This window comes from Nothoprocta perdicaria, unplaced genomic scaffold (assembly GCF_003342845.1).
Source record: "Nothoprocta perdicaria isolate Ctin4 unplaced genomic scaffold, notPer1 scaffold_4, whole genome shotgun sequence".
Classification (NCBI taxonomy): domain Eukaryota; kingdom Metazoa; phylum Chordata; class Aves; order Tinamiformes; family Tinamidae; genus Nothoprocta; species Nothoprocta perdicaria.
The window spans coordinates 4499174-4513206 of record NW_020455643.1 but is presented as its reverse complement, the minus strand read 5'-3'; the positions used below and the strand labels follow the sequence as shown (position 1 = coordinate 4513206).

The following is a 14033-nucleotide window of genomic DNA, read 5'->3' as shown; positions in this document are numbered from 1 at the left end:
TTGCATTGCTGGCAGAATGTGATGGCTTAAAATTGCAGCTCATCTACCTTGCAGCTGGTTCTCCACCTCTCCTAGCTTATCTTTCTTCAGCTGATCAGTCGTGCCTATTTTTTTTTATTGCTACAACAATGTCATTGAAACTGCATTCTCTAGCCCCATAGCTCATCCTCCAAACATTCGGCTGCAGCTCACTTTGAAACCAGAGTGGGATGTCCTCTCAGCAGGGAGGCAGCTGGGCAGCATAGGAATTCAGATGCGAAAGACATGAAAGTGCATCACCATTCCCATTCCTCTCTTTTTTTTTTTTTTTTTTTGTGAATTTATAAGCACCTCAGATGACAGGCAGCATAGCCGTAAAAATAGCTAATGCAGTAATAATAATAATAAATGACTTAATCAGATACTTTCCAATGCGCCGAGGGATTTTCCTCGTAACTGGTAGAATTTTTTTGCAAACCAAACCCCCAGACACGCTTACTGCTCTGCAGAGAAATAACCTGCTTGGGGTATGTGTGATCATTTGCACCAATGAAGAGAAGCACCAGTGAAGAGAGAAGCACTCTCTTTTGCAGCAGAGCCACGGAAGCACAAGGCAGGGGAGGTGAATACCCCAGGAGTGTGGTCACCACCGAGGCCCTGCGCACCGAGGAGCCTGGAGTGCTGGGTTTAATTGGCTCCTCTCAGTCAACTCAGTAGATGGGACGCATGTTGGATAGTGTCCCTGGTGCCACAGTCACCATTTTAAAGACTCATTTGTTTAGGAAGAAGTTACTGCACCAGCAGACAGTTTTTCTTTTTTCCTGTTATTTTTTTCATGCAGTAGTAGTGCAGTTTCTGGGAGCAAKTCTCCCGTTCCTGGATTTTCCTCTCCTCCTTCAGGGGTAGTTATTTCACTGCACACGGTGCTGCACAAATTGCTGCCCTGCAAATGTTTTCGAAGGCCTTTGACATCTGTGCACAGTTTTGTTTGTGTGCAGCATGAGAGGTATGTCCAGTGCTCTGATTTTCCTCTGCTGGTGGATGCCGGGGAGGTCCGAATCTGGGCGTCATCCTCAGAGCCAGATGAAACGTTCGTCAGCCAGGACTGCTGCTTTTCCAGAACATACAGTGAGAAACGGTGATACCAAGACAGTTAGTAAAAGCAGGAAATAATKTGTTCTAGCCACTTTCTGAAAACACACTGAAATTGCCAAAGAATGAGGGCATAGATTCAGTTCTTCTAAGTAGAGGTTACTTTATATCCTTGAGCTACTTGCAGGAGAAYAACAGGTTCTTTGTTCTTCTCTGTGACCTTATTGATGTGGTGAGAAGTTTGGGTAGGTCCCAGAACGTGCAGAGCCTGAGGAGAAAGAAGGATCTTTTCCTCTCTCCTGCCTTCTGGAAGCAGAGGGAGAAAATATGCCAGGGGAAGGAGGCCTGAGCCCCTCAGGGTGACTGCAGAGGAGGCTTCTGTCCTGGAATTGCCTACATTTTTTGTTATTTTTAGTATTTGAAAGTCTCTCTGAGGCTTTTTTTTCCACCTCACACACTGTGCACARTTTTGCACACATTACACCTTCTACAGTGTAATTGCTGTGCAAAAACTGGAATTTCCCCAAGATAGTTGAGAGTCTGGTTTGTCAGGAAGCAGGTGAGAGCAGCCGCTCAGGTGAGAGACAGAAGATGCTGTTGGGATTGAAGCTCCCCTGGGCTCGAGCAGGCAGGGGCAAAGCCAGGGCACCTGTGCTCCGCCAACTCCCTGTGCCACTCCGTTACTGTCACCAGGGTGGATCYGGTCCTGGACTTTGCTCCTGGCAGCCTCACCTGCCTAATGACTTATTTAGACTGTTCRCTTTAGCTTTTACCTTGATCAACACGGAAAACGAGCCCCAGCGCTCAGCCTGCCCCTCCTGGGTGTCTCTCTGCACTTTGGCCCTTCTGCGTGATGGGAAGCTGAAGAGGCAGTTGTCCGAGCGCGGGCAGCCCTCAGCCCCGCTGCCTTCCGCACGCTCCGGGCCCGGCAGGACCTTCCCGCCAGCTGCGCCCCCGGCTAATGAGCAGCAGACTGTGGGGAATGTCCCTCCGTGCCAAGGAGAGCCGGGCCATCCAAACCGCGCCACATCCTATCTTTGGATTGGGATGGCATCATCGCTTTGTCACTCGCTTTGCTTATCTCTAGATTCCTCTGTAATCTAAGCTGATAAGTGAAACTGTGAGGAGTCTGGTTAATGAAGTTTGAGATTTGTTGATTAAACCTACATATTGTACGTTTTCACTGAGCAAAGTGTTTTGTGGGTTTCTAACTATGAAGGATGAGGGAAATCCTTATGCCTTTTGTTTTTTCCCTGTAGATGGAGTTCATTGGTGTAAGTCAGCTGTCCTTCATCCATGACCTAGGACCAAAGGGCATGTATGTTATGATTTGATTCCTTCTCAGTTAATGTATGAAGAATATGGTTTTATAAACAACTACTGCTTAAACTGAGAATTTTCCTTTCTTACTGCAATTGCCTAGATTGTCATCCATGCATCAAAATACATCAGTGTTCCCACAACCTTGGGAAATTCCTGGGAGAAGGAAGGGGGCAAAAAGCAGCARTTAGGGGAGAAGGGTCGGTCGTTGGGCAAGATGTTGGGCCTGGCTGCTGAGGCCCCGAGGAGGCTGGTGTTGGGAGGACAGGGGTGAGGACGAGGCCGGGGTGCTGAGCTCAGGGCGCCCCTCTTGGAGGGGAGGCAGCGTCAGGGCTGGAGCAGGGCCCGTGGGCAGAGGTTGGAGGGATCCAGTGAGCAGCYGTAGATCCGGGTATGCCCTGGCCCCAGGGAGCTGTCCCAGTGCAGGCGGGAGCTGCACCGTCCCGTGAGCCCTTTCCCACCGTCTTTACCAGATTCCTGCTTGTTTCAGAGAAGGTTTGATCATGAAACGCTCYGGGGGGCACCGAATACCCGGTCTGAACTGCTGCGGCCAAGGACGGATGTGCTATCGATGGTCCAAAAGGTACTGTGGGGCTGGGAGAGGGGCTGGTGTTTTGTGCTCCCCAGGCACACGTATAAAAATCCACATTTTCCATTTCTCCTAAAGATTTTCCATTTCTCCTAAAGATATCTGCAAGTAAAATTCTTTCTCCTTTACAAAAAGCTACAGGTCTTCAGGTGAAAAGAGACCGCAGATTAATCCCCTGCTGTGTAGAAGATGCTGGATTTTTTCTTTTGCATTAGGATTCATAGCAGAACCAGACGTATTCCCGAGGAGACATGGGACTTATAGCCACAGGCTGGCAGAAAGCAAAATAATCACCTGATTTGTTTGCAGCTTTCTGTGCTGTCCTTGTGCCAAGGGAATCTGTGCTTTTGGGAGGGGAGGAGGAGAATTTTCTGGCTGGATTTCAGCTTAGTTTTCTGAGTTTCCCTTCCTTGATTTGCAAAGAGAAAATCAATTAATTGAAACATAGCCTGGATGGCTACAGAGCCCAATTAAATCAGACGTGAGCCACAGCCAGAAGGAGCTCTGCTTGCTATAGTTAGCCTTAAATTAAACACATCGCCTCATCCCGATTGCCACACGGGTCTGAAACGCGGCTGTCCCTACGGAACCTTTCTCAGCCTCCTCATTCCCGCATCCCTTCCCGTTGCAGGCTGAGATAATTCAGCCGTCGTGTCCTCCAGCAGCGGAGCTGATGGCTCCAGCCGGATCCAGCTGCCTCCGAGCAGAGGGAAGTCTGGGCACAGGGATGCAGACAGGGCTGGGCTGCTGGAGGCCTCCCCAGCGAGCAAGGACGGGTCTGCCCAAAGCAAAGRGCATCCTCTGCTGCAGGAGCAGCAAAGCTAAAGGTTGCATTGGGACCACTGTATTTTGCTGCAAGTTGTGCGTTGCTCTCTGTGGAAAATCCCTTGTTTTGCACAAATGGTTTTGCTGGCAGCAAAGCTGGTAATTGGTACACGTAGCTGGATCCCAGGGCTGCAGTGTAAGGGAGGGAATATGCATTTGCATTGAATCTTCCTCGCCTAAAAGCATGAAAGAATTTTCCATGCACTAACAAACGTGGTATCTTTTGCCTTGCAAAGGTTTGTGCATTTCAGACTGCTTTTCATTATCTTTGCATTTTATTTTGTTCCAACTCCCAAACCAGTAACTATGTGGTAGAGAATCCAACCGATTCACCTGGTATTAGGCGAGCTCCTCTCTCTGTCTGTGAAAGGATTCTGCACTTTATTTCTCCTTGCTGCCAGTTATTGGGCAAATCTTTCMTTTTCAAATGCAAATAGCACATATTTGCCATTTAGTAATAACTTCTTTGTCTGAGAGAGCTTCCCAAGCCAGTAACCACCATTCAATTCCAACATTGTGGAACCGTATTGGATTCCATGTGGCTAACTTCACTTTATTTTAAAAATTTCTGCTTTCTTGTAAAACATTACGCTATCTATGTGAAAAATCTTCCCCCCTCCCAACCATTCTTAAATGCAATTTTACAGAGGTTTTCTGGAGTGATTACTCAGAGATGAAGATTAGACTAGGAAGACAGTCCAGTTTTTTTCCTCCTTTACAAAAGAAGTTTGTCATTTTCTCTTGGTATCCCCCCATGAGCTCTTCATCGTGTTGTGCAGAGATGGAGCTTTCTGGAGGACAGAGGCATCTTCTGCTCTGTGTTGGATCTTGTTTCCTCAATCCATTTTTGTGCTCTGGAGGATAAGTCTTTGGAGTGAGATTCTCACTTAGCAATGTGTGTAGAGTGAATAACACAAGAGGGCACTGAATCCCCAACCACAACCTGCAGGGACCAGTGCAATATATGCATCAATAAATAAAAAATGGCAGTAATATTGGCAAAAGAAGATTCTTGAGGGTCTGAAGGATTTCAGGCAAAAACCTAATTTTATATTTTTTACAAATAATCTTATACATTTCTGAAACTATAAATATACAACCTCAGAGTTTATGCTGAGCAAGAGGAGAAAAATAATAATAAAAAAGAAGAGTAGTGTTTATAGGGGGAAACATACTATATCTGTGTGCAACTTGCTAAGCAGAACGTTAGTGCAAACTCTTGGCTTTGCACACCCGTCCTCGCCAGGCTGCACCCCCTCCTCAGGCTGCCCTCTCCTTAAACCAGCCTCTCCTTGCTCCCTTTGCAGCAGAACCTGGCCCGGATCTATCGGCAGCCTTTGGCAGCGCGGCAGCCCTTGGCACCAGCGTGCGGAGCCGAGTCCTGCGGGGCTCTGTGCCAAGGGCTTTGTGCTCCCTTCATTTTGGGGCTTGTTATCGAGCACCAGCCCGGCCTCAAGGGCGTTGCAGGGCCCTGGGTCAGCGGGAGCAATTTTCCACAGTCCAGTTTCATCCCACTTATTCCAGATGCTGTGCGTGTGCTCAGCACAGAGAGCAGCTCCAGAGAAGCAGAGCGGAGAATGGTTGGAAACAGGGAGGTTTGGGATTGAAAGACCAGGCAGATCAGGCAGAGGGGAGCAGTTTGTCCCTGGATGAGAGACGATGCTGGCTTTACTCAGAAAGGGCCCTGAAAGGAAAGAGAAATAACAGAGATCCGGAGGTCATAGAATCATAGAATCAYAGAATGCCGAAGGTTGGAAGGGACCTCAGAGGTCATCGAGTCCAACCCCCCTGCTCACGCAGGGTCACCTAGAGCACGTGGCACAGGGCTGCATCCAAGCGGGTTTTAAAGATCTCCAAAGAAGGAGACTCCACAACCTCTCTGGGCAGCCTGTTCCAGTGCTTTGTCACCCTCACAGTGAAGAAATGCTTCCTTAAGTTCCTGTGGAACTTGCGATGCTTCAGTTTGAAGCCATTTCCTCTAGTCCTATCCCTGCCCACCACTGAAAAGAGGCCGGCCCCCTCCTCCTCCCTCCCAAATGAGGTAAATGAGAAGCTGGCTCAATTATAAAAGGTACAAGAATTAATACGTTTCTGCAGTCTTTTCTTTTACTTTGTGAGTCCCTGGGCATGMACAAGAATTAGACTGAGGTCCCTGGGCTGAGGCCCCTGTGGGACAGAGGGTCAGGTCACCTCAGCTGTGCATGAGAGGGAGAAAAGTTAGAGAGGCCATTCCCAGGGAAAATGAATTGTGCCCGGGGCTGCCTTAAGGCTGTGGTATTCATGTAGACCTGCCGGTCACCTCTTATCATGCATTTTTAACAGGATTCCTGTTGCTTGGCAATAACAGCTTTCCAAAGTAGCCTGTTCGTGTGCTCTGACCGGAGGTAGTGATCCCAGTTTGGTCATTAAGGCTAGCGAAGGCAGGTGGCCCCACATTGCCGCTAGGTATGGCTTAAAACCCCATTAATAATGTGGGCTGAAGGAATCCTTGTTTCACCCTGCCTGTTACTCACCACCTGGCTGCTGAGTGAACCTAGGGACAGGATCGGTCACATTTTCCCGTTGGATTCCGGAGCCTACACTTGCCAAGGCTGTCGTAAGAAGTTGTCATGCAAGTCGTTTTAGAAATCTGTTATTGAATTTAGGCCTATTATCATTCAAATGTGCTAAGTAGTTACATGTGCATTTCTGTTTCTCCTAGATTATCAAATGTAGCTTACTTTTATGCTGCAGTAAATKCATCATTTGCCTCATTGAGGTTGTTTCTTTGCATCTTTTCAACGTAATAGGCCTAAGTGTTGCTCTTTATACCATTCTCCAAACATAATCACTTTCCATTGTAGCTAAACACTTTCTTTCCCTAATACAGATGCTTTTCACTGATGTTTTGAATGAAGCATGGCCTGAATGAAGCATTTGTACCTTCCTCTCCCCTTACAGGTGGCTGGTAGTGAAAGAATCCTTCCTGCTGTACATGAAGCCAGACAGTGGGGCCATCGCCTTTGTCTTGCTGGTAGATAAAGAATTCAACATAAAGATAGGCCAGAAAGAGACAGAAACGAAATATGGGTTGCAGATCGACAATCTCTCTAGGTAAGAAATACAAACCTGTAGACCTCTCTTTATATTTAATTTCTTAAAAAAAAGAAATAAATTGCTTATATCGAGGAAGTGTTAACAAGGTGCCCCTATTTGAGCAAGTGAGAAATTCAGCAGGAAATTCAGCACCCATCCGTGCCGTGGAGGAGGGTCCCTCCAGGAGGGTCCCCCCAGAAGGATCCCCCTGTCCCTGTGCTGTCACTGGAGTGTTTATATACTCAGGTGTGAAGGTTTGGAGGCTGGGCTGCTCCTGCTTCATCTGCACAGTTATTCCTCAGGAGCAGGAGGCAGTTGTCTGTTCACTTGCAGTTGTTTTTTGCAGCAGTTGCTTACAGTAAATTTTAGTCTCTCTGTTCTTTCCTGTTGCAAACAGGAATATGTTGCTCGAAATTGCAACTGGAGCATTGCACAAAAGATAGGCTAGTTGAGACAAAAACATACTTTTCATGCTAAAATAACATAAAAAATCTGTTTTTTTTTTAAATACAGCTCTAGCTGTGTCCTTTTTTCACACTTAGACTGGTTCTATTAATTTGATTGGAATATATTTTATACTTGGCAGGCTGTGGTGTTATATAACAGTCACTCAGAGTGGCCAAGTGTTGATTTATTCTTTTGGAAATAACAAAGCACAGTCTCTTGCTCCTCGTTACCTTTTGCTTAAATAAAGCACGACTGATGCAGGCGCGTTTAGCAACATATGTGGACAGCGAGAAGTAAGTCAATTAAAGCTACGTGCCCCAGCACTCTTCCTCATGCATCATTTGTTTTACAGGTCACTGATTTTGAAGTGTAACAGCTACAGGCATGCCCAGTGGTGGAGACAGGGAATAGACGAGTTCATTCGGAAAAATGGCAAGAACTTCCTAACAGAGCACAGATTTGGGTCCTACGCAGCCGTGCAAGAGAACACACTGGCCAAGTGGTAAGAGGGGGAGTCCTGGAGCAAGACTGCCCGCCGGTGTCAGTGGAAAAGGTGCTGCTTTCTGCAACTGGAGAGGCCCAGGCCTTCCTGACCCAGCCCTGGAGGCTGGAGGATAGGTTTGCTTTCATCCAGTAGTTATAGACTGCAGTGATACTGAAGAAAGGGGAAAAAACCTGTAGCTTTTTTGATGGGTAAGAGAATAGCAAATCTAGTGAGAGGACTGCTTTGATCCTGTGATGGCTTTGAATCACAGCTAATAGTGTTTTGAAATGTTGAGTTTGGTATGAATTTAAATACAGCAGGTGTTTACTGTTTTAAGAATAAAAGTTATATCTCAGTGCACACATAATTGGCAGGATACTGATGAACTTAGGACAGAACTGCTTGTTCAATAAGATCTCTCTGGCTTCTGTTTTATCATAGTTTCTGATTCTGGGCTGTAAACCCGTGGTCATGCAGGACTATTCGATATGTCAGCATCTTTTGCTGCTTCCTTCTCTGTAGCTTCTTTATAAGGAAGTTGTGCTGCATCATTCCTGGTTTTGCTCGCTTTGCTTCTATTAGAATTAAACATGAGCAGTACATGAGCTGTTATTGTAGCTTCTGTCCTGCAGCCTTGCACTGCTCAGAACATTCCCATAACTCGAAGCTAACACTATCACACCATCCTCTTCTGAGAACCAGAAGCAGCTCTGCTGTTCAGCAAAGCCCCATGGAGTATTCTGTGGGCTGGTCGGGGTTCCGAGGGGCCTGCAATAATCCCCTGGTGTGCTGCTCCATTAGGATACTAATGGCAGGATGAAATCCTCCCTGTATGTTGCCCAGATTCCTGAAATTAGGTTTGCTTTTCCTTTTGAGAAGAGAATGTAAACAGCATTAAGGTAGAACCCTGTCAGTCTGCAAGTCTGAACTTTCTGTTTTGATTAAGGGCAAGGAAAAATAAGTGTGTGCATTTTGTTTGCTTTTACAGGTATGTGAATGCTAAGTGGTACTTCGAAGATGTTGCCAATGCCATGGAAGCAGCTAAAGAAGAAATTTTCATCACGGATTGGTGGTTTGTACTCACTTATTTGGATTTTGCCCGGCCGCTTCAGGACATTCCCAACAATTCTGCAGTGTTCAAAGGCCTTACAGTATGGAAACTAGCCGTGCAGCCAGATGGTTTGGCAGCACACGCAAACATCTCGCTGTGTTGTATTCAAAGGCCTTTTCAGGAGGCTTGGCAGCAAAAGCACATGCTTGAAATCAACAGCTTGGTTGTCCCCTTCCAAGGAAAGGGCTGAAAATTGCACGAAGGCACCATCTGAATTGAAAATGTTATGGCTTGCATTGCTTCATTGGGAGTGTAAGTCATCGTAAGCCCAAGGGACAATAATGTCTTTCAGTGTGTAAGGGAACATGGGTGCTCATGTATGTGACCTGTACAGTGCCCTTCCCACTTTATTCTTCACTGTCTTGGGAAGCCTTGTGCTACCAAGGAGAGCACTTGGTGCTCCCTAAACAAGTCAGACGAGAAGAGGGAATTTTGTAATCACTTTCCTGAGCTATGTGGCTGCTTAAGGACCTGCCTATCCCCTGTTAAAGTTATACTTAGCTAGTAAATTAGTATGTTTGTTTGTTAGGATGGTGGTTCCTGATAGAGGCAGGAAACAATGAGCTCTTATGGTCCTTGGGATACAGTTACTTGGCTGGATGTGGTTGCTCCTCCTTTATCCTGCCTTTGCAAGATCACCAGAGGCCACCCTGGACCCTAGAGCAAAAAGAGTAGACTCTAGAGCTAGCTCTTGGACTTCCTCTTTAACCTGGAACAAATCTCTGCACTTCCCTGTCTCCATCTATAAAATGAACCTCTTAAAGCTCTTCTACTTCCAGGAAGTGTTAGGARGGTCAACTCATGGTGTGAGGTAGGAATTAGTTTGAGAAAACTAAATGGGATGTTCTCCCTCACTGAGGGAAAACRTGTTCCTAAAGTGACCGCAGATAAACACAGTGTTCCTGGAATCCTGTGGGTCACATCAGGTAGGAACACGAGAGCATCACGTCASATGTGTTGCCTCTTCCTTCCCTCGGCATTTTATTGAGACAGTGATCAGTTYGTAGCATACCTTGGGACTGTAAAACTTATCTGAAACATAGAGCTTAAGATAAAAGTGCTGCTGTCAGAGGCATGTTATTTTTTGSATGTAGCAATATGCTTTAATCAAGCACAACTTTCTGCGCTCTGTATAAGTGAAGGGATGAAATTCTGTGACCTTGCTCTGCAGGAGCAACTCTGCAGAGACAAGATTGCCTAATTGTTCCTTGTAATCCTTAAAGCTATGAATCAATRGAATGTTCTGTTGTGAGAGCATATTGCTTTGTCTTGAGGCAGGAAGGAAAATTCAGCACAAATCTGTATTAATTCATTTAGCTTAAGTAGCAGGAGTACTGAAATCCCAGTTACTTTATTTTTTTGAATCTACTTATTTGTTTCAAATGCATCTTGGAAATTCCTTTCTTTGCATTTCTCAGCTGGAGAGCCCAAGTCCATCCGTTTCTACGTAAGTGTTAAATTTGATCYCATGGGTTGCTGAAAACTAAAATGAATGTGTTGGACACATGACCTATCCTCTGTGATGTTCTGTGATTAAAAACAAAGTACGTGATGTTATAGAAGATTGTGTCATTTTAGGACACTGGACTTCACATCCACTTACATAAACTGCTTTTCTTTGCTTGCTGCATTGATTATTTAGGCTGATGCTTTGTTTGCAAACTAAGTGTACTATGTTCTTCCACTGCTTTAATTTTGTAGGCTGAGCCCAGAAATCTTCATGAAACGACCTGTTGTAGAAGGAAATCACTGGAGACTGGACTGCATCCTCAAGCGAAAGGCAGTAAGTAAGCTCCAGCTTCCACCTTTGCTCTRTGTGCCCCCTCTTGCAGAATCACATATGGACTGCAGCATTTGCACTGTTTATTTTCATAGAAATGAGAGTTAAAGGTACCACAGATCAAGCCTCATTTCCTCTGAACTTTGAGGCCGTGCGTCTTAATTTTCTTCCCCACTCTGGATTTGGAAGAGTTTGGAGGCAGAGTGCTAGATATTTGGGTTGCTGTTTCCATTCCCTGGATTTTGGGTGGGTTCTGCCATGCCTTGACACTGCTCCAGCTCCAAGAGCTGTTGCTGTCTGGCTCTTTCCTTGTGGCACATGGAACTTAGAGGTAYAGAAGGGACTAAGCACTCGTGGTGATTCTTGGTAGGTGGTTTATATGTCACTGTGTTGTGCAGGTATTGTGTGTCATTGCCGGGCACATTCCCTGTGCTTCTGCTTTCAGMGCTGAAGCTATAAAAGATACCATCAGTCTTCCATAAAGAAGAAAGGGTTGGAAAGAGCTTCTGGCAGAACATGTGGTTTGATTAGGATGAATGGCTTTTTGAAAAGGTAGAAAGTCAGAGAGTGAATGCAAATGGCATCACGTTCCTCTGACCTGGAATCTGGTGTGGAACTTGTAAACAGTGCAGTGATAAATGGGACTTGGACTTGGGCTCCTATTTCCATCCTTATGTTATCTGAGTAAATAAATTCTTGTGTATAGTAAGCAAATGCTTATATAAACTGGGATTCTTGATAAGGCTTTTTTTTTCCCTTCTATTTTAATTTCTCCTTCTCTGCCATTCTTCCTGAACTGACAAATTCAGATCTGCTGTTGACCTGGTGCCTTTCCTAGTGCTCCCTGTAGGAATTCCCTTGTAAAGCTCTGTGCTTCTCCTTTTTTCCTGCAGTGATTTGATATATGGCAGGCCACAACTCCCTTCAGTTCTGGCTTTCAAGGAGGAGCACCTGTGATGCTGTGAATGGTTTGCTTGTATGGTTTTGGTTGAGTTTTGCATTTCCATCTTCTCAGAAAACAGTTTATTTTGTGCTTTCAAATAACCAGTCTGCATCCAGACTGGTTTCCAGCATCTTTCAAGGACCTGAATGAGTCAGACAGAAAAGATGTTGAGTTTGGGCCGTGTTTCAGTTCTAATCCAACCACTGRAAATGCTGGTGTTAGGACTGGTAGTTGCCCCACACGAGCAGTGACTCAGAAAGGGAAGCGCAGCCAGGTGGAGCAGGGGGGAATATTGATGTGGTAAAAGGGCAGGAGTCTGGGCAGCAAAACTAAAATAAATGTTGACTCCCTCCCTTCCAAACCAGTCGTCTTGACAGTTGTCAGTGACTCCACATGCTTAGAAAAAAATAGGGTTTTAAAATTTTCTTTTCTTTTTTCCTTTTTCTTTGTATGTTTGTGAGTATGCGAATTTGTTGAATTGAAAGTAGTCTTATTTTTGGCAAACGAATCATATCCATAGGGCAGGCTCACTGAAAGAATTAGACTTTCTTTGTTGGGTCGACATAGATTTTCCTGTGGCTACAAATATTTTTGTGAGAGTGAGTAATGTTGCCGGGTGAGTTCATGGAAACACTTCCCTCCTCTCTCATTTGTGGTATTTCCTTGGTTCAGCAGGGCCTTCCTGGTGTTTAGGTRGGAGTACAGCTGTCCTCTGTGTGTGTATGGGGCTTCCTTGTGCAGCCTCCTTGGAGCAGTGTACTGAAGAGCAGACTATCATCCATAGTTCGGAGACTCCCTAAGCTCTCAATAGCAGCTTTGAAGGAGCAGGGATTTCCAGTTCTGTGGCAAGGTTAGGCCCTTAGTTTAAGCTGGGATCCTCCAGGTGAAGCTGTGCTGATTCCTGGCAGCAGAAGCTGTCCCAGTGTGTGAGCAAGCTCAGTAGGGAAACACTTAGCAATTTTGCCAGTGCTTTAACGTAACTGTCTCCTTAGAAACTCTCATAGATATCATTAGAATAACAGAAAGCATCATCATGTGGGTATTGCACATTCTGTTCCAGGAACTTGCTTCAGCTAAAATAACTTTTTACAGTAAAAACTTGTTTGCTGTCACCAGCTCCACTGTGTTTCCTTTGGGAGAAGGATGACAGGATGACTTCACTGGTGACATTGTCCTGCAGATGCTTCTAACTGTAGGCAAAACTTGGGAGAACATGAACCAACTGGATGTGTGGATGTGTGGAATATGRTTGCTAGGTGGAGTGAATTGAATTTGAAAAATTTTACCTCAAAGACTGTTTAAAAATGGGAACTCTAAGAAGGACCTTTTGTTGGGTTTCAGGTATGAGCCCTCTTTTGGAGTCTGAAGAGCTTCCATGAGAGATGAGGGCTCCTGCATACTGTAAGATCTAGTTGCTGGAACTAGAGAATGTAATCAGGAAAGACCTCAGTAATCACAGGCTGCATTTTTGCCTACAAAAACAACACACACCCCGCCCCTTAGCTTTTCGTTGCTTTTTAAATGCATTATGTCCATTTAAATATCTGCATAACATGTATTTCTTTTCATTTCTAACAGCAACAAGGAGTGAGAATCTTTGTGATGCTGTATAAAGAGGTGGAGCTTGCCCTAGGAATCAACAGTGAATATAGCAAGCGGACACTCATGCATCTCCATCCAAACATTAAGGTAACTGCACTGCACATAGGAGTGCCAGTTGCATTCATTTGCCCTTGCTATCTAGCAAGGAATTTTGTGGTCTGAACTGGACGGCAGCTGTTGTCACTGTTGCAGTGGGAATAGTCTTTGAGGATTCACCCATGCAGTGCTCACCAGCACTGTAGGCTGCTTCATATCTTTTGGTTATAAACTGAACATAAATGTGTTCAGTTTAGACTTGCCACACCACGTATTCATCTGATTCCCAAGAAACTTATTTCATGTGACAAATGAATGGAGTTGCATCTTAATGGAGTTGCATCAAATGGGAAATTACAGGTTGAGAATGTTGCCTCTTGTCAGTGTTTCTGTTCATACATAAATGGAGTCAACAGTGGATGTTTACATTCCCATCATAAACAAAGAGCATTCTGCTCTCCGTGTTGTTATCAGCTGCTCTGCCACYGAGCACAAAATGAATTGTGGGGCATAAACCCCAGGAGATTATTATACTSTCTCTTGAAATTAGAGACATGTAAATCTTCATGAGATATATATTACATGAGGGAGATTAACAAACTGCTAAAAGAAATAATAAATTTGTTATCACCTGATTAGTTGTCCCTGTGAAGGGAAGCATTTGTGTACTAGCATTTTCACAGCATGACTGCACGGTGTTTGTGGAAGCTGTGTGATTTTCTTGGCGAGCAGCCAGGTGAAACATTAGTT

At 45.2% G+C, this 14033-nt stretch overlaps 1 protein-coding gene across 3 annotated transcripts in view; it reads left to right on the top strand.

Moving 5' to 3' along the window:
- Nucleotides 1-14033, top strand: part of PLD1 (phospholipase D1) — a 70193-nt gene that overhangs the window by 31458 nt on the left and 24702 nt on the right. For all 3 annotated transcript variants that reach the window (XM_026045146.1, XM_026045147.1, XM_026045145.1), the window contains exons 7-13: nt 2331-2389; nt 2882-2974; nt 6746-6898; nt 7680-7829; nt 8800-8883; nt 10624-10705; nt 13224-13334. In XM_026045146.1, coding sequence (XP_025900931.1) covers nt 2331-2389; nt 2882-2974; nt 6746-6898; nt 7680-7829; nt 8800-8883; nt 10624-10705; nt 13224-13334 — 732 coding nt within the window. The remainder of the gene's footprint in view (nt 1-2330; nt 2390-2881; nt 2975-6745; nt 6899-7679; nt 7830-8799; nt 8884-10623; nt 10706-13223; nt 13335-14033) is intronic.